The 25480-nt window shown below is 38.6% G+C and overlaps 1 protein-coding gene across 1 annotated transcript in view; it reads left to right on the plus strand.

Moving 5' to 3' along the window:
* LECT1 (leukocyte cell derived chemotaxin 1) overlaps positions 1-13071 on the plus strand; it is a 38010-nt gene extending 24939 nt beyond the window's left edge. Inside the window, exons 5-7 of the mRNA XM_011971114.1 lie at positions 3648-3801; positions 7819-7985; positions 12551-13071. Of these exons, the coding sequence (XP_011826504.1) occupies positions 3648-3801; positions 7819-7985; positions 12551-12766 (537 nt within the window). The 3' untranslated portion in view covers positions 12767-13071. The remainder of the gene's footprint in view (positions 1-3647; positions 3802-7818; positions 7986-12550) is intronic.
* The last annotated feature ends 12409 nt before the right edge of the window (positions 13072-25480 follow it).

The following is a 25480-nucleotide window of genomic DNA, read 5'->3' on the forward strand; positions in this document are numbered from 1 at the left end:
AAAAATTAACTCAAGATGGATTAAAGACTTAAATGTAAGTCCTAAAATCATAAAAACCCTAGAAGAAAACCTAGGCAATACCATTCAGGACATAGGCATGGGCAGAGACTTCATGACTAAAATACCAAAAGCAATAGCAACAAAAGCGAAAATTGACAAATGGGATCTAATTAAATTAAAGAACTTCTGCATAGCAAAAGAAACTATCATCAAAGTCAACAGCCAACCTACAGAATAGGAGAACAAATTTTTGCAATCTATCCATCTGACAAAGGGCTAATATCCAGAATCTACAAGGAACTTAAATTCACAAGAAAGAAACAACCCCATCAAAAAGTGGGTGAAGGATATGAACAGACACTTCTCAAAAGAAGACATTTATGTGGCCAACAAACATATGAAAACAAGTTCATAATCACTGGTCATTACAGAAATGCAAATCAAAACCACAATGAGATACCATCTCATGCCAGTTAGAATGGCAACCATTAAAAAATCAGGAAACAACAGATGCTGGAGAGGATGTGGAGGAATAGGAATGCTTTTACACTGTTGATGGGACTGTAAATTAGTTTAACCATTGTGGAAGACAGTCTGGTGATTCCTCAAAGATCTAGAACCAGAAATACCATTTGACCCAGCAATCCCACCACTAGGTATATACCCAAAGGATTATAAATCATTCTACTATAAAGACACATGCATACGTATGCTTACTGCAGCACTATTCACAATAGCAAAGACTTGGAACCAACCCAAATGCCCATCAATGACAGACTGGATAAAGAAAATGTGGCACATGTATACCATGGAATACTATGCAGCCATAAAAACGATGAGTTCATCGGATTTGCAGGGACACGGATGAAGCTGGAAACCATCATTCTCAGCGAAGTAACACAGGAACAGAAAACCAAATGCCGCATGTTCTCACTCATAAGTAGGAGTTGAATAATGAGAACACATGGACACAGGGCGGGGAACATCACACACCGGGGCCTATCAGGGAGTGGGGTGCTAGGGGAGGAATAGCATTAGGAGAAATATCTAATGTAGATGACGAGTTGATGGGTTCAGCAAACCACCATGGCATGTGTATACCTACGTAACAAACCTGCACGTTCTGCGTATGTATCCCAGAATTTAAAGTACAATTAAAAAAAATTAAAACAGTTGAACTCATGGAGAGAGAGAGCAGAAGGATGATCACCAGAAGCTGGAATGGTTGGGGGAAGGGAAGATGGTAATGGGCACAAAAAATAGTTATAAAGAACAAAAAATAGAAAAACTAAATAAGACCTAGTATTTGCTAGCACAGCAGGGAGACTGTGGTAAAAAATAATTGTACATTAAAAAAAAACTAAGAGTATAACTGAATTGTTTGAAACAAAGAATAAATGCTTGCAGTAATTACCCTCATGTGGTAATTATGCATTGCATGCTGGTATCAAAATATCTTAGGTAACCCATAAGTATATATCTACTATAGATCCACAAAAATTAAAAATAAAAAAAGAAAATAGGTGTAAGAATCTTAACTAAAATATGAGTAAAAGGAATATAGCAATACGTTGAATAAGTAACATGTCATGACAAGGTAAGGTTTATTTCAGGGCTGTACAAATGGTTCAATACTGGGACATCTTAGGGAAAAAAGTATAGATAATAAAATTACATACAATTATATAATTCACAAAAAGCTAATGCTAATGTTTTGGTGAATTTTCTCCGTTGCGTGCGTGTGACAGAGAAAGTGATAGTCTTTCCATAAGTGAAATTATACTGTTGTATGGCTTATTATTGTCATAACTTTAGTTCTTCTAAAATGTAGATTATAATGGACATAATGCTTTATCACGATTATAATTTTAAAAGTCTTTTATTCTTAAATACTTTAGGTATCTTCAATTTTTCATTAGTTTAAATAATAACAATAAAAATTACTATTTTTAAATAACATCATTTACCATGGTAAATAAATTCACCATGATGGTGAATGCTTTTATATTTAAATCTTTGTCTGCATCTGATTCTTAGGCCAAAGAGGTAGATTATTTGTCGTGTGTTTCAGTTGTTTATGTCATGCATAATGGATCCTCTAGTGGACAGAAACAAATTCAGACAATACATTTGTGTGAATTAGGAATATATTTGGCTGTCAGTAGCAGAAAACTACCCTTAGAGTAACTTACACAAACTGGGATCTGTTTTTCTCCACAGTAAGCAATGCAGAGGCAAGTGGCTGCAGGCATTGGCTCAGTGGCCAGCATTTCTGTGATTTGTAAAAATCTTGCCTTCCAGCTCCAATCGGTTGCCACTGCTCAACCTCTTCCTGACTTCCTTAGTTGGCATTCAAGTAAAAATGTCAGGAAAAAAGAGGTTGAGCAATGCCAACCACGACTTCCCTTTAATCAGGAAAAGCAGAAGGCCTCCCAGGCCCTCAGCATACTCTGGATCTCGCTGGCTAGCACTGGTCACCCGGGCATCCCGGATTGCTGAAGAACTACAGAAAGCAAGTGTCTGTCCTGGGGCTGGGCTCACTGCTGCTTCCAATAAAAGGACTATGTTACAAGGCAGGTGAGGGAGGAAGGAGATTGGGTAGGCAACCGAAATTACATACTTCAAGATTTATTTAACATTCTTAGCGTGGAGGATGCATCTATATGCATTATCCCAATCACCCCACTCTTCCCCATACACTTTAGACTAAGATGGGGTAGATTTATGTACCACTTGCTTTCATAAATTTTTCATCAGTTTTGTATAACTTTAAAAAGCTACAGTACTCAAAGAGCATTCATTTCCTGGATGCAGCCATTTAATTTAAGGTAAATAACTGGATTACCTGACTGTTAGCTTCCTCCAATAACTTTAAGTTGTTTTAATGCAGCCATAAGCCTGAGGGAGAAAGCATAAATGAAGTACCGCTTTTAGCTAAAAATTAGGAGAAAACATTTTAATTTCTCCAAGCTATTGCAAACTAATAAACACATGAAAGGAACAACCTGGCAAGATAAATTTGTCTCCTGGGTTATCAAACCATTCTCAGCATCTCACTGTGGAAGAAAATCCAAGGTTTAACTTTGAAATCTCAGTGGTGTGCTTGATGCAAGGAACATCTGAAATACGTGTTGTTACGGCTGGGAAATGGAGAAATGGTTTATGTTAAATAATACTTTGAACCGAAGACATTAAAGAGGCAATCACTTGCTTTTTCCATTGTTGTTCAGAAGCTGCAGAACAAAACTCCACAAGATTTTCACTTCAAATGAAGGCTTCCTCTATCCTTTGTAGGATTCCAGGGTTCGTTCAATTGCTTTTCCTCAAAAACATCTTTGATCAAAAACATCAGATTAACCTAAATCTCAAAGTTGGTATCAAGTAATTTTCACTTCAACTCAGGGCACTTATGTTCACATGGTACAGCTATCCGGAGTCAGGGCAACAGGAGGAGGCGTGCTGAATATTGTGAAAAGAGCTACAAAGAGAAGAGATTAGAACCGTAAAGTGCACGACTGTACACACGCACACTCGGAATTCTCATTAATTTTTTATAAGGCAAAATAACCTTTTAGCAACACGTGACTCTTAATATGCAGCATGTTTCACTGTCCTCTTTGCTCAAATGCAATCGTTTTTACTTTCAGGAAGGCAAGATCATGCCAGTCAAATATGAAGAAAATTCTCTTATCTGGGTGGCTGTAGATCAGCCTGTGAAGGACAACAGCTTCTTGAGTTCTAAGGTCTTAGAACTCTGCGGCGACCTTCCTATTTTCTGGCTTAAACCAACCTATCCAAAAGGTAACATTTTAAATTATCTTAATGCTGTTTACAACTCTCCCTGTTCATGCATGTGAGGTTCCTCCAACCCCTCCACAGGCCTGAGCATGTAACAAGGAGGATAAATCAGGATGCATGTGGCAGTGTCTCAGTAATTAGCATGAGAGATGAAAGCAGGAAAATAGCCCATGACTATTGTAGGGAAGGGAGGGAGCAGTGGGGTTAACAGGAGGCAGATTGGGAAGACAACGCCAAGGCATTACCTGCAGCTTTTGTTTATGACACTCTCACTTCTTTCTGCTCTGCCCCTTAATCTCAGTTGTTTGCACCTTCCAATTTTACATTTTTTTATTTCTAAGGCATAGAATCAAGGGACTAAGAAACTGTCATACTGCCGAGTCTTTATTGTGTTCAAACCTAGAATTATGGGACAGCCAAAAGCTGCTGTGGGTATTGGCTGAGATTCCTCAAATTCAGAGCTTGAATATTAGCTTCCAAGTCCAGTGAAAATAAATGCAGACTCCCTGGAGTTCACAGCTAGGCTGGAGCATATCTTTGAGCTATTTCTGGGTGATGAAGGGCAGGTGAGCTCGGTGGACCTCGCTCTGCCTCCTGAGTTTCTCCTGTCCCCCAAGTTCTCTCACTATTTCTACTGCAGTCACCACACTGGCCTCCCAAAGGCCTATTTTGTAGCTCTGGTTCAAGTGTAGGAAAAAAAGGCCTTTCTCCTAGCACAGCTGAGATAGGCTAATGTTTTCTGAAAGATTTTATGGAACACTAGCAGACAGCAGCATGGAAATAAAGAAAATATAGGCCTTTAAAAGCACTAAGCTTGGTGGGCACGCAGTGAAAAGACTGGGCAGTTAGTGTTTAATAGGTACAGTTTCATGTTTTGCAAGATGAAACATGTTCTAGATGGTGATGATTGCACAGCAATGTGAATGTACTTCATGCCACTGAACTGTACACTTAAAAATGGTTAACGTGGTAAATTTCATTATGTATATTTTACAATTTTTAAAAGTACCCACCAGGCTTAGGAAGTACAGGTCGCTGATTCTGCCATGACTAACTTATTCTTATGGTTCACAAGTCCCATTCTGTCCCAAAGCTGGAGAAGATGGCTCCTCTCTAGCCTGGGTGAGGCAAATAGGATTCAGTGACAAGCCACTGGCAGTAACTGCCCGGCACAGTGGGCTGGGAAGGAGCTCGAGACCATATGCAGGCTCAGTAAGAAAGAATTCCAAACTCAGTCAACACGGGCTGGCTGGCTGAAGCGGGCAGGAGAGGGGCTGCCAAATGGGCTGTGCTGTTGCCATTCCTGCTCTTGCTCCTGTGGGTGGTCACAACTCACAGTTCTATGATGGCTTGCCAAGTTCTGGCTTTCTGTTCCACACCTGCCGCCACCTGGGTGGGCCTCTTACTTTCCATCGCCCAGGAACTCCCACCTTTTCCAGCTGAGGACGAGAGTCTGCAGTGCGCTACCAGTTAGGGCTCTCCCTGATCACACTGAGGACAAGCCTCTTACCCAGAGAGTTCATTCACTCATTTGACAGACATTCATGAGGGCCTAGTATGTGCCATATACTTGTCATAGGTACTTGAGGTGCATCCGTGAATAGAATAGACAAGAACCCATGCCCTCAAGGAGTTTTGCATTGTAGCAAGGGGAGACAGCAAATAAACACTAAATTAAAATAAGAAAATTGTGTAATATGATACAAGGTGCTATGGAAAACGCCAGTGCAGGGCCATGGGGTGGGCATTGGTGATCAGAACACAGCATTATCGGCAATGCTAAGACAACTGGTATGATGAGTAATTTCTCACTTGGGGAAAGAGCGTCTTCCCTACACATTCAAGATGTGGTTTGGTCCCTCCTAGCCCAATAGCATGAACACATTTTAAGTATTTCAATCACCCCAACATCCATACAAGAATCACACATATTATGTACACAAGAAAAGTGGAAAACACCTCAATGCCCCCAGATTAGAAAGGTAAATGTTGATATATCCATAAAATGGAATATCATAGATATGAAAAATGGACTCCCCCCATCTCTCATAAGTACAGTTATATTTTACAATACAATCAAGAAACTAAGTCCCCCTCTGATGATGCCAGGCTTCCTACCACCTAATTCTAATAAAAGCACCACACTCCAGGGTCCAGTGGCCCATGTCCTTGGATCTTGAAGCCAGCAGGTCATCAGTGTCACACAGCTGTATTATCAGAGACACTGGGAATGACAGCTGGACACAGGTCAGAAGGGAAGGGGGAGAGCTGACGCCTGCTGAGCTCTATGTGTCAGGCATGACACTAGAGCATTACACTTTGTCCTCATTTAATCTTCGCCAACAACTGTGGGGGTAACTACTCGTTCCCATTTTATAGATGAAGAAACTAAGGTTCACAGAGGTAAGTAATTTGCCTAAGGTCATTTAGTTAGTTAAATGAAGCAGAACTGTGATCAAATCCAGGTCTCACTTGTGCCTCTCCAACCATGCTATCTGTGGAAGCTACCAATGGCTTTAAAGCACATCTGAGTTCTCCTAAATAACAAAGCATGATATAATCCTCATCACCTAATAGTTCAGTGCTTATTATATGCAACACATTGTGCTTAAACCTTTAGACAGATTCTCATTAACCCTATCACTACCCTATGAATTAGATACTATTATTATCCCCATTTTACAGATAACGAAACTGGGTCTCAGAGAGACACCAAAATCCAAGCTGTGTCGTACTTTCTACTCTTTTTTGAGATAGAGTTTCACTCTTGTCACCCAGGCTCGAGAGCAATGGCACAATCTTGGCTCACTGCAGCCTCTGCCACCCGGGTTCAAGTGATTCCCTGTCTCAGCCTCCCAAGTAGCTGGGATTACAGGTGCCTGCCACTGCGCCCAGCTAATTACTGTATTTTTAGTAGAGATGGAGTTTCACCATGTTGACTAGGCTGGTCTCGAACTCCTGACGTCAGGTGATCTGCCCGCCTCAGCCTCCCAAAGTGCTGGGATTACAGGCGTGAGCTACTGCTCCTGGCCTGTATTTTTGTTAATTGGCAGCCATCAGCCCCGCTGCAGGACCCATGAGGCTGTGTGGTAAACTAGACCCAGGGTGTTCACGCTGGGCACGTAGCTATGCCAACCATTCTGTGATCTTGGCCAAGTCACTTGGCCTTTCTGAGGCTTGATACCCTCATATATAAAAGCATTTGCTTTTTCTATCCCATAGGATTTTTAAAAAGCATAAGCCAAGATATTTCCCTTGCAAACTGTAAAGCTTTATACTGATATAGTCAATCCATTAGGAATACTTAGGGCTACAATTAACAGAATATTTGATCAACAGTGGTTTCAACAAACACAGGTTTATTTTTTTCATATAGCCAGAAGTCTAGAGAGAGGAGGTTTTTGACACTACCTGCTACTCAATGATACCATCAAGTCTCTTCCCAGTTACCATTTTACTACCTGTAGCATGCTGGCTTATGATGCCTATCACTTCATAGTCACAAGTTGACTCTTATAACTCCAGATATCACATCTGTGTTCAAGAAAGGAAAAACAAGACATAGAAGCCTGTCTGTCCCCTTTTACCGAGAAAGCAAAAGGCTTCCCAGAAACTGCACTAGCATATTCTGCTGATGTCTCCCTGGTCAGATATGTCTCACCTGGCCACTTCTAATTGCAAAGGAAGCTGGGGAAATGAGTGGTGTTTTACTTTCTCAGCCCCAGTAGCGAAGGCAGACCAAAAGAAAGGGGGGAGGTGGTGTTGAGGTTTGCCAGGCCATCTTACAATGTCGTCCTCAATTAGTATTACAAAACCAAATTCAGATTATCTGTATGTTTAACTATTAGCCCAAGACTCTAAAACATGCTTTATTATTACAAACATCAGTACAAAAATTTTAAACCATCTGGTTATGCACAAACTTTGATATCCTTTTCTTATGTTTTTCACCCTGATAAACACAGATCTAATTTCCTTAATTATTCAAATAAAGGGATTAACTTACGGAAATTTTTGCAGAAATCCAGAGGGAAAGAAGAGAAGTGGTAAGAAAAATTGTTCCAACTACCACTAAAAGACCACACAATGGACCACAGGGCAACCCAGGCGCTGGAAGACTGAATAATGAAACCAGACCCAGCATTCAAGAGGACTCACAAGCCTTCAATCCCGATAATCCTTATCACGTGCGTTCCGGTGCTTTATGACATTAGACAAATGCATTATAGTGCCAAGGCCAGGTGTGGTGGCTTACACCTGTAATCCTAGCACTTTGGGAGGCAGAGGTGGGCGGATCACGAGGTCAGGAGTTCGAGGCCAGCCTGGCCAACATGGTGAAACCCTGTCTCTACTAAAAATACAAAAAATTAGCCAGGCATGGTGGCACACGCCTGTAATCCCAGCTACTCCGGAGGCTGAGGCAGGAGAATCACTCGAACCCAGGAGGCGGAGGTTGCAGTGAGCCGAGATCGGGCCACTGCACTCCAGCCTGGGTGACAGGGCGAAACTCCGTCTCAGAAAAAAATAGTGCCGAAATGGTGTTTGTACATGAGGTTTCAAACGAGCATTTAGGTATTCAACTTAGACTTTTATTCAATTATTTTAAAAATACATTTTCATTTGTTGCAAAGTTTTTTTGTTGTTGTTATTTCACTGCAACCTCCGCCTCCCAGGTTCAAGCAATTCTCCTGCCTCAGACTCCCAAGTAGCTGGGATTACAGGTGCCCGCCACCATGCCTGGCTAATTTTTTGTATTTTTCTTTTTTGGTAGAGACAGGGTTTCACCATGTTGGGCAGGCTGTTCTCAAACTCTTGACCTCAGGTGATCCACCTGCCTCAGCCTCCCAAGGTGTTGTTGGGATTACAGGCGTGAGCCACTGCACCCAGCCTGTTGTAAGGCTTGTAATTAAGGGTAAGAACACTTAAGCATTACCTCTGTAGTGTAAAATCCTGATTGGCTGGTAACCCTTATTCAGTTGTTTTCTGTGCTCTCTTTTTTGAGTCACAGGCAAATTCATGAAAACAAATTCATACGAGAAATTTGATTATTTGAAAATGTTTCCTAGAGTGCTCCCTGGAGGAAACATATGGAAGTATTCTCCTTCCCTCTTTATACCCACTTTATTCATTCATTCAACAGACAGTCATTTAGGCACCTGCTCTTTCCCAGACTCTGTGCACAGTCAGGAGAACCTTCTGCCCTCAGGGGCTCTCAGTCCAGTTAGAGGATAGACCCACAGTTAGATGTAAAACGCTTTAGGCTGAAACACTAAAAAGTGATGTTTGTGAGGATGACACAAAGGTGCTAAAAACTCAAATCTTCCACAAAGTATTTACCATTATACTTTTCAGGGAGTGAAAAAGTAGAATAAGTATTTGTAGCTAGCTTTTAAAATAAAAAATACGGGTTGGGCGTGGTGGCTTACACCTGTAATCCCAACACTTTGGGAGGCCGAGGTGAGCAGTTCACCTGAGGTGAGGAGTTCAAGACCAGCCTGGCCAACATGGTGAAACCTCATCTCTATTAAAAATACAAAAAATTAGCCAGCACAGTGTCGCGCACCTGTAGTCCCAGCTACTCGGGAGGTTAAGGTAGGAGAATTGCTTGAACCCAGGAGACTGAGGTTGCAGTGAGCCAAGATTGCGCCACTGCACTCCAGTGTGGGTGACAGAGTGAGACTTCAACTAAAAACTAAATAAAATTTTAAAATACATGCAGAAATTTTTTAAAACACAGTACAAAAGATATATTATGAAGTGTTTTCCTTCCATCCAAGACACCCTCCCCAAAGCAACCTATTAACAATGACTATTTGTCCAGTGTCTTTGCTTAAGTACACACAGACACAAGCACACACACTTTTAACACAAAAAAAGTTTTAACACAAAACTTTTATACCTTGCTCTCTTTCAGTTACAGTATTTTGGAGACTGTTTTCCTACATAGTACCTCATTCATTTAATGACTACTATTCATTTAATAGTAATTCATTGTATACATAAATGTACAGAAATTTAGTTATGCTTTCATGACTATAAATTATTTCCGTCTTTTGCTGTTTGCAAATACTGCTACAGGATACAATCTTGTATATGACTTACAGGATTTGTACAGGATTATCAACAGTAAATCAAGGTAATGCAGGTGGAGCTCTTAGCACAGGGCTTGGGACACACAGGTGAGCAGTAACTTTCTCAATGTTAGCTATTAGTATTGTGCCGCTTTGTACACACACGGAAGTCTATGTTTAGCATAAATACTGAAGCATGAGTCTGCTGCATTGAAGTAGATTTACATTTTAATGGAGGATACCAAATTGCCTTTCAAGAAATTACATCAGCTATATGTCTGCAAACAGTAATGGAAGGACCCACTTATTATCAAACTTAAAAAAAAAACTTTCACCAATCTCTTGGGTGTAAATTTTATCTCCTGGTTGTTTATCCTGCTTGTCTTTAATTATGCGTAAGGGTGAGCATCTTTTCATATACTAAGTCACCTGCACGTTTTTCTATGTAGCCTATTCAGTCCAACACTATTTCAGGTGTTGCCAATATATTTCCTAGTTTATCATTTTAAAAATATTTTAGAAAACCTTGGAGCAGAAAGTATTTTCTAAATAACCAAAGGCTTATCATAAAATTCAGGACACCATAATACTACCTTAGCTTGAAGAAGAAAAAAAAAGAATCTGAATAGATGAACAAAATTTAATATTGTTTATTCCCTGGGGAGCTGGGCTGCCTGAATCTGGCTCAAGGGGTGAGGGCATCAGTCCCTTTACAGATGGGCAGGATGTGACTTTGCCTTGGATACAGTCTTGAGTGACCTGTATCCCTTGAAAAACTCCAATTATATCAATTTTTTCCTTTATTATATGTTGGACTTTAAGCAGAAATGTTTTCAAAGCATTTATCTCCATGATCTCAGTCCTTCAGTTATTCCTTTAAAAAAATGTATCTTAGGGTAACAACATGAGATTTCCTCCCAACCTTTCAATCCTAAAACTTTGTCAGACCCTCAGATAAGGAAGTGCCTCAACCGACAGGCCTTTTAACTCTCCCTGCCCCATAATTAATAAATGAGGTTGTTGTCTTTTTGCTGTCCCAGATTAACCTATTCAAGAAATAAGGCAAAGAACAGAGACAGTCTGATGAATTAAAAAAACGAATGCTTTAAAAGATAATAAATATTTTGATGACATAATTTGAATATAGGTTGTATCAGATCATGTTAATTTTGTGATAATGGCAATCTGGTTGTAAATTTAGGAAAACATCCTTATTTTGGGGGGCACATTCTAATTATTTATGGATGAAATGTCACAATTCCTCCAATTCTCTTTAAACTCACTTCAGAATTCACTTTAAAATACTAGTTTTGTTTTGATGGACATTATTTCCTTATCTTTTGCTGTTGCAGGAAAGGGAAAAGCAAATTTGACAATAGGTTAGCAATTGTCCAATCTAGATGAGTCTACTGGTGTTCAATATATTTTTTTTCCTGTACTCTCCAGTATGTTTGAAATTTTTTTTTTTCCAAGACAGTTTCACTCTTGTTATCCAGGCTGGAGTGCAACTTCCGCCTCCTGGTTCAGAAGATTCTCCTACCTCAGCCTCCTGAGTAGCTGGAATTACAGGTGTCCACCAACCACACCTGGCTAATTTTTTTGTATTTTTTAGTAGAGATGGGGTTGGTTTCACCATGTTGGCCAGCCTGGTCTCAAACTCCTGACCTCAGGTGATCTACCTGCCTCAGCCTCCCAAAGTGCTGGGATTGCAGGCGTGAGCCACTGTGCCTGGCTGAAATTTTTAATAACTTCCTCCCCATCCCAAATTATGATTAAAGACTTTTTGTTTCAACACCAGAATCAGCTAACTTTAGGAAAGAGGCTTAAATTGAATCAAGAATTTTAAGATAAGGGCTTCTTGGGAATGTACTTCAATACTATATTAAAAATAATGCAGAATCTCTACCCTTAGAAGTCCCCTAAAAGGAAAACCAGATATGTAAACTGGGCAGGGTTAGAGGGATGGGAGTTCCTTCCAGTTCTGTAATCTCACCAGCAGTGAAGATGGAGATTTTTACTTCAATATAATCTTGTGTTTATATAACTATACTTACATAAAAAACTAGAAGGTAAAGTTTAAGGTCTTGAATTTTACATGTTTTTGTGGAGTCTTTTCCTGAGACCCCTTTGTCCCTATAGAGGTAACATCCCCATTCTGTTACTGAAATGAAAGCAGGAGAAACTAAATGACTTGACAGTGTTCTCAGAGCCAGTGTAACTGGAACTGAAATCTGTCTTTAGCCTAGATTGATGAGTTTCAAAATGTGCTTCTAAAGAGGCTGGAAGCCATTACTGCAAGAAGTCACAAGCATTCAACTGACTTAGAATTAGCAGTGGCAGAAATGCTACTTTTTATCATAATGCTTCCTTTCTTGCTTTCCTACTTAAAACAAGCTGAGTTACTGAGTGGTAACTATGGTTCATTAAAGGCATGGAGAAACTCCAGGATATCATTTTAAAAGACAAAATAACTTTCTAGTCAGTGACAGGTGAGATAGGTGTAGATTCCTTGGTGTCAAAAGGAATTATGAATGACAGCAGGTAAACAAGATCAAAACTCTTTACAGCAGATTACAGTATCTCGTAGTAGTGAAAAATTCAGAATCTTATTTAAAAATAACATGCATGCTATGACCTTCTCATTATGCAGTTATCACAAATAATTATCTTTTATTTCACAGCAGCAGGAAGGGGAAAGCATGACATTCGACCCTAGACTGGATCACGAAGGAATCTGTTGTATAGAATGTAGGCGGAGCTACACCCACTGCCAGAAGATCTGTGAACCCCTGGGGGGCTATTACCCATGGCCTTATAATTATCAAGGTTGCCGTTCGGCCTGCAGAGTCATCATGCCTTGTAGCTGGTGGGTGGCCCGCATCTTGGGCATGGTGTGAAATCACTTCATGTATCATGTGCTGTAAAATAAGAACTAGCTGAAGAGACAACCAAAGAAGCATAAGGCATGCTGATGCTGATGGGACCACAAAATATTTTTACACTCTGAGCGGTTATTCTTGACACTCTTAACAGAATTTTTTCCAGAACTTTAGTATGTGCAAATGTACTGAAAGGGTAGTTCAAGTCTAAAATGCCATAACCCCTTTATTATTTGTCATTTTTTGCTTTGCTTTGCCATAAGTCTTCCCTTGCTTATATCTTCCAAAGCTATTTTGAAATAAACATGAAAATTTACAATTTGTCAAAAATCTCAATCGTATACTTGAGCTTTTAATTAAGTCATGATGAAAATAAGTCATTGTTGTTTGTACAGAATTCCTCAATTGTTCTTAATCTTTTTTGCTCTTCCTCTTGTAAACGTGCCCCCAGAATTCCCAGATAAAAACACATAAAAAGGAAAGGATATATAATGGAATCTATCTAAAAGTGAACATTTTTAGCCTCAATGTGGAAGCTCATGGGGAACTATTTGAGTGCACTGGCATGTGACCTGTGTTAAGAGTCACCTCCAGGAAAAGAGCACTAGGATAAAGAAAAATGCGGTCGAAGGTAAATCAGACTTGTGGGGAAGACTTTATTGACATTCTGAAAAGGTGGTCTTCACACCTTTCTCAATCTGTTTTCCATAAGTGGTCACTGGGCATGAAGCAGCATAATGATTTTTACCTTTGTAGTACAAATCAGGCTGCAGCTATAGTCCAATTACCAATAAGTTACTCTCCTAGTAACAGGGCTGACAGTGTTGCTTGGCAGATACAGCTGAGGAGGAATAGCTTATTTATGTATAATGACATAAAGAAAGTCTCTCAGGAACAAGGACTGTCTTTAGAAATTGAAATATCAGATCAAGAAGATGAGCAGGTATATTTTTGACATTTCAGTTTTGCATCCCACAGTTTGAGAGATAAACAAATTTCCTAAGGAAAATAAAAGTAAGTTTTCCAAAACACAGGATTCTGAGATGACAGAAAGGTCTTGATGCCATGATCTCACTACACACTCATATTCAGATTACATCTTATTACTGTGTATTCCACAGTAAATCCCTAATACTGGTGTTTTCCAATTAAAGTCTATAATGATACAATTTTAAAAACCTGGTTTTCAGGTGAACACTCAGATCCCTCCATTTAATGAAAATACCCAGCAAGCCTAGGTCTCTGGAGAAAAGAGATGAAGGAAAGACACCGCAATGACATGTAATGGTCACACTGTTCTCAGGAAGCAGCTACTTCCTACAGCTACGAATTTAACATGTTTAGTCTTTAAAACTGTTGTTACTCTATTAACTAAAGAAATATGCGCCAATGGTTATGCATATCATCTCCCACCCCCATGGCTCAGCAACCTCTACTGGGTTCTAAAAATAAAGAGAATGATTTAGTGATCCCAGCCCAGAAGAGCATATGGTCTCATGAGAGAGACAGATAATCAGGGTTCAGCACACCAGACAAAGCCTTGATAAAGATGGAGGCAATGGGCTCCTTGGAGAATGCCTACTCTCTAGATTTTCAAGGATGAGCAGGAGTTAGCCAAGTGAAGGTGAGAGATTTGCATTCCAGGCAGAGGGAGTTTGAGTAAGACCAGAGCTGTGAAGCTGCATAGTACAAGCAGGAAAACAGCATTCAGGTCAGGGTAGGAAATATCAAGATGGAAACGTAGGCAGAAACTTTAAGTGGCATGTTAATTTGGGGATATCATAATTTGGGGATATCGTGTGTGTGTGTGTGTGTGTGTGTAGGAAATAGGGAACCAACGAAAAGTTGCAGGCAAGGAGGAAGCTGGTTAAGTTTTCACCTTAGAGGAATCCCCCTTGGTGGCTTCCCATGTGAAAACTGAGCAGGTGCCATACAGTCCAAAGAGGCATCTTAATAAGGACAGCAGGTCATAAGGAAAGGTTGCCTTTTGAAAAGATGCTCCCTTTCAAAGCTTCATAATTAGACGAAAATATAGGAGATGGATAATTTACTTCTAACAGGTAAAGGGACTATGTTATGTTATGAAATGTCACTAAATACCCAAGGACATCAGTTTAACAGAAAAAAAATCAGGATGATTTAAAAACAGAGGAAAAATTCAAGGTTGGATTAAGGACAGGAATGACAAAGGAGACTTAAATTGTATTCAAGGATGAAAATAAGGGTCTACTTTGAAAGAGAAGTGGACAGATGAGCATTCAATAAAGTAAGAGACTGCAACAGGGAAGAATTACAAACTTCTTCACAACTTGGTACTAATTTCCCAAATTACTTTTAACCAGGCCAGTCTAAAAGTTGCAAATACAGCTCAGTTTGCTGTGCTGAATCTTGACTGAAAAGTTAGCATGTGTGTATAGACATACGACTTACTGGTACTTTATTACAGGTACTCACTTAATTCTCAGTAGTGGTACAAGCCAATCCTGATGGAACATCTCAAATTAGATTTCAAGGTCCTAGTTTGACTTGGAAAGGAAGGAAAAATGTGACAACTGCCATTTAGTCAGCATACCGAAAATGTTTTCTTTTTGTTTTCTGGCTGCAAAAACTTATGTTTTTACACCTCCCCTTCCACCAACACCTCAAATAACTGTGACACTAAAAAAATAGATATACTAAAAATAACCACTTAACCCACTCAACAGTTTCTTACATCAGATTTTATTATACTGAAATACAAGCTACATTTTTACAAAATAGAAATTCTTTGTGAGAGTGGATTGACTTAATTTTATTTCTGTATAAGCTAAATAAGTTAATCTGTTTTATGAACATGTATTTTATAAAAATGGTCACAATGTATTTTTTAAGTTAACTGATTTACTGAGGGAGGAGGAAGGAGTTGACCAAAGTCTACATGCACAGACAGTCCTAAAAGTATATCTCAAACATGAAGATGTAAATTTGAGAGTTAATGATACAAATTTCAGCAAGAAAATTTACAGGCAGAGTGTGTTTTGGTGTTTATAAAAGCTGAACTCCTTTTGAAGGGCTTCTGTACCTATATGCATGCTCATATACTATATGCATATATAGGTGTGCTTCATTTTGAGAAAGTCCAGTATAATACTAGCATCAAATTTACAAAACAGGTTTAGTGTTGACTGACTGAAGAACTCACTACAGGTATTACTTCAACTGCTTACATTCAAAAGTATTCAATTTACAATTTTTAGATACTTACTGTGTAAGGTAAGTACATCTATACATAAATACTTTTATGCATGTATAATCTAAACATAGCAAATAGCTGAGGCTATTTTCTAAGGTGTTTGGCTTAGTGAACCTTTTTTACATCTTAACAGTTTTAAAATCAAATACAAAGCAGTCTTTATTTGGGTGTATGTTATCACAGAGGGATAAAAATCAGTAATGGGACTGGAAACAGTATACCCACTAAGTTAAATTAAGTCATTGGTTAAAACACCAAACTATTCAAAACCATTTAAGAGATATGCCCCCACTAAATTCCCTCTGAATTTAGTAATTTACAGATGTTGTGTTTCATATTCCTGTTCTCCCCTTTATGCCTGCCCCTTTGCAAACATTCTTTTCACACCAAATTCTTACAACTGAATCAGAACCACAGAAATCCAACACCTTTTCTCTCCTCTGCACATGGCTACAAAAATTCTAATAGTAACAAGATAGTTTGAAAGACATACCTCTATATACTTTTTACTAGCATTGCATTTGCAAATTTACTTGAAATTACTTTTTTAAAAAAACAGGATCTCTATGGCTTCCTGTCCTTCAGAGTTCCTTCTAAGGTATGAATGCTAAGAATTTTCTTTTCAGCTGCCTATATTTCATCAGCCTAGATAATTAACCATCTTTTATACTAAATTTGCCATATGCTGACAAAGTCAAAGACCTGTAATAAACTAGACAAAAACTTCCTCTTAGCGGTCTAACGCTGTTAAAGGCAAGTGGTTTCGTTTCCATTAAAACTATATTCCTGCCTGCTAAGTTACTGAGGTAACTCTAAAAAATTAAGTAGTAAAAAATATCTCCATGGGATGTGCCCTAACACAAGTTCTACTCTGCCTATTCAACCAGCACCATAATTTTTAACATTCACTTAGCACCTATGGGTAATTAAACAGGCATCATCTGAGAATATTACAGTCGCTCAATAGTACCTCATTATTAATTAGTACTATGTCATGGCTCTCTATGACTCTTTCTCTGCTCAGTTCTAGTAATATCTTAGCAGTGATAAAGTAGTGTTTTGCCCAAGTAGTTATTCTTATTTTGTTTCACTTCGACTGAAACAAACATTTGATTTTCTTTCATCACGTGCTGTCATATGGCGATATGGATTCAATAACTCAATCATAATGACCCCCAAGGTTAAGAAGAAAAAAAGGATCATTCAGCATCTCTCTTCTACCTTTTACTTTCCATGTTAAGAGGGAAACAAAACCTTCAAAGGAGCAAGCCAAGTAGCTTCTCCCCTTATCTAAACGTTACTGGAAATAAGGCATTAGAGGTGATTAGTGCTAATCTCACTTCTGTTCTCTCCTTTACTCCTTGACATCACTATGTTCTACATGCAGTCCTCCAGGTCACCTGCTTCAACACCATCAGTTCATTCACAACAAAGATTTACTGGACCCTCTCTCAAACGTACTGATTCAAAATCTCAGGAGGAAAGTAATGAAGATCTACATTTTTAAACGTAAGCTTCCCAAGTGAGGGTTACTCACCAATAAGCTTAAGAACCACTACCCTATATATTATACAAAATAGCTGCCCAACGTTATAATTTTAGTTGTCTTGATATCAGAAGGTCAGCAGAGGATTAGGGTAAATAGCTAAGCATGGTGGCTCATGCTTGTAATCCCAGCACTTTGGGAAGCCAAGGCGAAAAGGATTACTTGAGGCCAGAAGTTGAGAGAGCAGCCTGGGCAACACCGCAAGACCCTGTCTCTACAAAAAAAATTTAAAAATTAGCTTAGTGCACTAGTAGTGTAGTCCCAGCTACTTGGGAGGCTGAGGCGGGAGGATCACTTTACTCCTGGAGTTGGAGGTTACAGTGAGCTATGATTGAGCTACTGTGTGCCTGGACAGCAGAGCAAAACCCTGTCTCTTAAAAAAAAAAAAAGATTAGGATAAATAAGTTTTAAGAGAGAGTCTATCACCAACTATCTGAGTGAGTTACATTAAAAACCTGTTACAAATAAAAAAGTATATGAGATGACAGCACTCTGGAAAAAGTGCATCTGTAAAACCAAAGGTTTGGACTACGTAGTATTTAAGATCCATTCCAGCTCTAAAATCCTGACTTTGTTTTTGTCTCCTCATATTGACAGTGGATGGAATGCAAATACATGTTTGCATTCCAGAGGATAAGAGGTTCCAAAGCTACCTCTAGTCTTGGTAGATGGCCCATAAAAACATGCTCTGTTGATCTGATTTTAACAACTCTAAAAAAAAATCCTATGCTACACATATTCCTAAGTCCCTGTTCACAACTGGTCATTCTGCAATCTTGCCTTGGTACTTATTCTGTTGTAACTGTACTTACATTCCAGAACAAGAAATAGCTTTGATAAACAAAGATTAGACTCACATATGCCATTACCTTTAGTTTAATGTGTTAAGAAAGGGCAGACATAAGTTGAGTATTCAGGCTGAGGGCTTCTTTCCACCACCACAAGCTAAGCTCTATGAAGGCAGGGAATTTTGTTTACCTAGTACCTAGCACCTAGCTCAGTGTCTGACGCATATTTGGCAGTCAATGAATACTTGCTGAGTGAATAAATGAATGAGTAGATGTCATGAACTAATTTCTTTTTCAGTTACCTATATTATTCTATTACATACCTTAAAGTAAAAGCCCACTCAAAGAAAAAGTATATGGTTTTTGACAGCAAAGACTTCAAGGGCCTCAAGGATGTTAATACTGTTTAAAAATAAAGTATACAACCCTCATCAAAGAGGGCTTTCTAGTATTCAACCTCTCAAAATTTCTTCGGGGATTCCAGAAAAAAAATGGACTGGGGAGCAATTCAGACTTTTGTCTCCAAAGACTGGTATGCTTATAAATTGACTCACTCTCTGTTTCCAGATTGCCATATATGCTCAAACCTAATTCCATGCCTGGCTTTTAAGATTTGGCCTCCCCTGTACTCCACCCAAAACATTTGGGCTCATAACTTTTTTATGAATGGAGGGCTAACCTAGTTAAAAAGTAAACTTCAGTCTGTTCCATTGAAAAAACAAAACAAAACAAAACAAAACAAAAATCAGCCAGGCACGGTAGCTTACGCCTATAATCCCAACACTTTGGGAGGCCAAGGTGGGAGGACTGCTTGAGCCCAGGAGTTTGAGAGACCAACCTGGGCAATGTAGGGAGACCCCATCTCTACACAAAATTTAAAAATTAGCTGGGAGTGGTGGCACATACCTGTGGTCCCAACTACTCAGGAGGCTGAGGAAGGATTGCTTGAGCCCAGGAGATGGAGGCTGTAGTGAGCTGTGACCATGCCATTACATTCCAGCCTGGGCAAAGAGCAAGACCTTACCTTAAAATAAATAAATAAATAAATAAATTGAAAAACTCAGGACACCCCTCCAAAAAATGGTATCTAAACTCCAGCCTGAGCAACAAAGCAAGACCTCATCTTTTTTAAAACAAATCACTATTCTACTTACATTGACAAATACATGATCCACTTTAAGGGGCTGATTTAAAAACAAAACAAAACAAAACCAAAAAAACCAGTTTTAAACACTACAGTTTGCGATGAATAACTTCCAATGTTTGAGTACATACTATGTGAAAGGCACTATGCTATGTATCAAAGATCCAAAGCTTAAGTAACACTGACCAAGACACACAAGGTAATACAGACACAGCTGCAACTAACCCTAAAATATGTGACACCATGAGGTGTGATCACAGAGGCATAAATGAGGCACCTCCACATCACAACTAGAGTGGCAATGCATTTCAGCAGAGGGCTTGGAGCAGGGAATTCCACAAGAGTACTGATATTTTAATTGAGGTCTCATAGAATGAATGGAAGAAAATAAGGGCATTCTGTGCAGTGATAAGACCATGAGCAAATCCATCCAATTCTGAGAGCCTGTTCTGTATGCACCAGGTGCTACACATACAAAGATGGAAGCCAGCCCCCACACTCAAGAAGCTCAGTCACACAGGGGAAGAAATGAATCAATTAATGTACTGATCTGACAAACAAGGAATAGATCAGCACTCTCAAGCATGCTCATGACACACTGTAGTTTTGGTATGACTCCATCAAAGGATCCAATGATGACTCAACCATAAGCAAATAACCCAATCCAATGCCACAAAAGTCAGTAACAGAGTAGCAAAAGACTAGGTTGCTTTCCTGGAGGTAGCATACAAATTCAGTTTTGACACATCAGTATGAAACTGGAGATGCCCAGGAGGGGCAGAAAAAGGAATGAAAATACATCACATATTCAGATACAGCAGATGTCTGAACACTAAAAACAAAGAATACGCAATAGAGACTGTAAGTGTCCTTTAAAGAAAAAGTTTGACTATGTCTAAAAGATTTTTGTGTGTCTGGGAGCTTTAGTACACAGCAAAGCAGTGACAAGAGACGTGGCTAAAAATTTTGGCTGGGGTTGAATTCTGAAAACTCTTGAATAGCAGGTAAATGCCAGACTCACCCTCCTTTGAAGAATTTCAACACTAAACAGGACTGAGGGGAAAAATAAATCAAAGACTTTACACTTAAGTAGCATTTATTGATCACATAATTTGAGTCAGGACTTAGTTATTAAATCCTCACAATCCTGAGGGTTATCATCCAGTGTTATAAATAAGAAAAAAGTTCAGATAAGTCACTTGCCCTCAAAACACACAATTATTAAAGTATCAGAACTGGGATTCTAAGAGTCTAGATTCGTAAGTTACTCCTCCTTCCATTACAAAACAACAACTGTCTCTGTGGTGAAGTATAATTTTTTGTCAATTGTTTTGAAATAGCAAACTAGTAATAATAATAATAAAGTCAAGGAAATGCACTCATTTTCTTAAGCATGTTTCATCCCCCACTGGATATATATCCTCGGCCTAAGCTCATTACTTATGAATGTGTTCACTTTTAGTCAATTCAAGTCACAGAAAAAGTTTAGAAAACAGATAATCAGTAAAAAGTGATAGTTGTGAGAACTCCCAGCTGAGAGTGAGCCGATATTAATGTCTATACACTTGTATCTGCTGCACACTGATTCATTTGGGGAAGAAGAAGATTGATGAACTAACTCATGAAAACGTCTATCAGCTTCTTTTCACTGATGGCAATAACAAGATAATCTGTGGTTTATAAACAGTGTGATTTTGTACCTTGCATTTTTTACAAATCCTAATAGTTTTACCTTCTGTTTTGAGCTTTGAAATTGAAATGAAAACCAGAGAATTTCGGAAGGAAGTCCCTTAACATTCTACAAACAGTTGATATTTTCTGCCACCATTTTATTTTACGACTCTATATAAAGTGCTGCTGACAATACTTACATAACTAAGATCTCTGTAAGTAAAATTATTAAAATTTATTAAAAACTTTTCATGAACTCTTATGCTCTCCAAAGTAGAAATTTTATAAATTACAGTAACAATTGTTAACTGGCTGATATACTTTCCTCAGAGAGAATTCCAAATCTTGCAAGACTGAACTTTCAACACAAAAAAAGCTTCTCTAGGATTTACACTTTCCAGCCTAGGATCTCTGATGTTATCTGTTACATGAAGCACTGCTCTTTGCACTTCACACACATAGATACACAATTCCAAAACCTTCAGACCAGATGAGTTTTTGAAGTCAGAATTTTGGATTTTAGAAGATAATGCAATATAGATAGACCATTAATAGTAATTCCCCTTTATCCACGGTTTTGCTTTCCACAATTTCAGTGACCCATAGTTAACTATTGTCCAAAAATAACTGTTTACATAAGTTTTATTGCAGTATATTGTATATTCTATTTTATTATTAATATCTTACTGTGCCTAATTTATAAACTTTATCATAGGTATATGTGTATAGAAAAAAATGTAGTATATACAGCATTCAGTACTGGGGGTCTCGGAATGTATCTGCCACAGATAAGGGGCAACTGCTGTATTTTGTAACAATTTCAGCAGGATCAGTGCTAGCATTCTATAATTAAACATTTAATATTTCTGCAGCAAAATCTGACTATACATATTATAAATTCAGGTTGGGTTTTATATCACTCGTCATACAAATGTGCGCACGCGCACACACACACACTCACACACAAAACCTTAGTATTTTGAGCCTTTTGGATTAAGATAACTGTGGAGTTACATGAATTCATTCAACTCAGACCATGAGGCATGAGGTGGATCCTATTATCTCCTTTATAAAGACACAAAAACTGAGGCACAGAGACATTAAGCACCTATCCACTGTCACACAGCTAGTAAGCAATGTAGCCAGGATGATCCCAACAGGATGGCTTCAGAGTCCACGCATTTAACCATTATGCAATACTATCTTTTCATGTACTTAACAAAAGCATTAAATATATATTAATAGTATGCACAATTGTTTATTATTTAGAGCTTTTGTGGCTGCATTGTAGGGTACGGTTCTTAAGAAAACTCCATATAGGTATTAAGGACCATTTTCCTAACTCCTTCTAAAGAAACTGAAAATTACCTTTAGGTAAATAGTAGTGTTTCTGAAACATCTTTTTGTTATAACTGAATCCTTTAATCATAGGAAAAAATAAAGTCAATGATATAGGCAGAAGTCTCAATGTAAAAATAAAACCGAAAATTCGTATGTGAAGGCATACCAAGTATCCAGAAGACTCAAGACAAGCCAAAATTTAAAAAAAAAAAAGAAAAAAGAAAAAAAAATATATATATACACACACACAGAAAATGCTAACTAACATAAGTTAGGAAAAAGGAACTAACCTGAATTATTCTAATTTTATTGGAGAAATCAGTGATACACAAATCCTAACATGTCTGTAGGAATAAAACCTTGAAACAATCTCAGCATTTGTACAACGGAACTGGTATGAGAGCTCTCAAGTTAAAGGAAAAAAAGAATTTCACTGACATCATGTGCCAGTCTTCTTACACATGCAACAGTTGTTAAAGGTATACTGTTTCTCTGTAATCTGGATTTGAAAAAAACATCACCCTCTCAAAAATCAGACTACTTCTTTGCATTACTTTCTGTATGAGGCAAGAGATTTGGATTCCTAATAAGCTTTCCTACTTAAAGTGAGGATCTCTAGGAACATATCTTCCCAGCTCATATATAAGAATTAGTTCTTAGCTGGGCACAGTGGCTCACACCTGTAATCCCAGCATTTTGGGAGGCCAAGGTGGATGGATCATGAGGTCAGGAGTTCAAGACCAGCCTGACCAACATGGTGAAACCTCGTCTCTATTAAAAATACAAAAATTAGCTGGGCATGGCAGTGTGGCAGCACACACCTGTAACCCCAGCTACTTAGGAGGCTGAGGTAGAAGAATCGCTTGAACCCAGGAAGTGGAGGCTTCAGTGGGCCGAGATTGCACCACTGCATTCCAGGCTGAGGAACAGAGTGAGACTCCATCTCAAAAAAAAAAAAAAAAAAAAAAATTAGTTCTTTAACTTGCATATTCTCTGCTTCCATTTCCAGTCAGCTGATTCGGTAATAAAAATCATTCATTCCACATCTGATGAGAAGACTGCAGTTGTATGGGTAATGGAGTCTGACAGGTCTGGGTTCAAATCCCAGCTACTGCAATTACTTACTAGTAGAGTGACTTAGGCAAAGAGCTTTACTTTGGCCCCATTATCTTTCTGATTTGCAATAATGGGATGCTATTGAAGGGCTATTAAAAATGAGATAGTGCCACCCAGTCCATAAGAAATGCTAGTACACAGTCACAACCACTATTTGCAGTAACGGGTTAGAATTGTATATGATTTTAGCTGACTTGGAGTGGCAACTTTACTAAGGTAGGAAGTGAGGCTAAGAGTTAAATTAATCTCAGAAACAAAACACAAGGATGGCTCCAAATAGTAACATTTGTAGGTAAATCAATATTTTCCCCACAAGTTCCGAAAATAAAATCTCTCGGTGTAAAATGATCTTACGATTTAAAAAATGCACAGATGGAGAATGGAAAACCGCATCAAAAGAGATGATCCCTTTTATTTAAAACTACGTATGACCCTTCCCTGCACAGAAACCAGCATTTTGTCCTTCTAGCTTTTATCATCTCTCTAGTTCCTCTAGGCAGAAATAACTTAAATCCATACTCTCATATGGTTACAGTAGCAGGTATGAGCAAAAGATGTACTTCTTTAGAGCTAGTTACAAAGGGTAAGTGGCTCTAGGAACTAAGAAAAACAACCACCACCTAGAAACCTTCTACCTTTTTTTAGAAATGTCAGTAAAGCTACAAGTTCAGAGAGATGCACACTAATCTGAACAAGAAAGATTCCAAAGGAATTTAAGTGCATTAGGCCGATTAGATGGTAAATTAATATGCAGTTTTGCTCTGGGTCAGAGATATATCTCAGAGATCAATAATCTAATCCAATATGTAGGTAACTGAGGAGGGAGTAGAGAAAGGTAAAATGGGAAAGCATAGCCAAAAAATATTTAAGTACTGAACTAAATTAACATTTCTATCTAAATAACTCATAATAGCATTGTGATATATCTCCATTTTAAACATTTACTTGAAGTTCATGACCGGGCCACTGTAGTGGCTCACTCCTGTAATCCTAGCACTTTGGGGAGGCTGAGGCAGGAAGATAACTTGAGCCCAGAAGTTCGAGACGAGCCTGGGCACACAGTGAAACCTGGTTCTACAAAAAAAAAAAATACATAAATTAGCCAGTCGTGGTGGTGCATGCCTGTGGTCCCAGCTACTCAGGAGGCTGAGATGGGAGAATCATTTGAGCCTGAAAGATCAAGGCTACAGTGAGCCAAGAAAGAAAATGTGGGCCAGGCACAGTGGCTCACACCTGTAATCCCAGCACTTTGGGAAGCTGAGGCAAGAGGATTACTTAAGCTTAGGAGTTGGAGGCTACAGTGAGCCATGATTGTGCCACTGCACTCCAGCCTGGGTGATACAGCAAGACCGTGTCTCTAAAAACTTTTTTTAAAAAGGAATAAAAATGTTCTTAAAAGCTAAGTTATTAATGCAAGCTATCCTCTTTCTCCATTCCATTTCATTCCCTATAGAGAGAAAACAGATTGGCCAGTAAGTGTCAGCGCTAAAGACTGAGTTTGTTAGTTGGCAATCAACTCTGAATGGGTATTAAGACGTAAGACAGGAAATTATCAAAATTGACCTTGATGTTTCAAACTTGTGGTATAGATACCTAACGAGATTACTAGATAGCAGAGTTCAAAGCAGCAGATAATTCTCTTTGAAGACAGTGGGAGAATTCTGGAGTCATCAAGGCGCCAATTATTACGGAAATCAGAAGAGATGAAGTCTATAAGACCACGAAAGATATGTATTCCAGGGCTAACCTTAAAAGGGAAAGGAAACACTTAAGAGGAAAAATATACACATTCTGAACAAACAAAAGGCTACTAAGAGCACTAAGAGAACCAAAATTTGAGAAATGAAAATTGGAGTCTAGAAACAAAGAGGGAACAATTAATAGCTATAATGAG

This window comes from Mandrillus leucophaeus, unplaced genomic scaffold, assembly GCF_000951045.1.
Source record: "Mandrillus leucophaeus isolate KB7577 unplaced genomic scaffold, Mleu.le_1.0 Scaffold987, whole genome shotgun sequence".
In the NCBI taxonomy this organism is placed as follows: Eukaryota; Metazoa; Chordata; class Mammalia; order Primates; family Cercopithecidae; genus Mandrillus; species Mandrillus leucophaeus.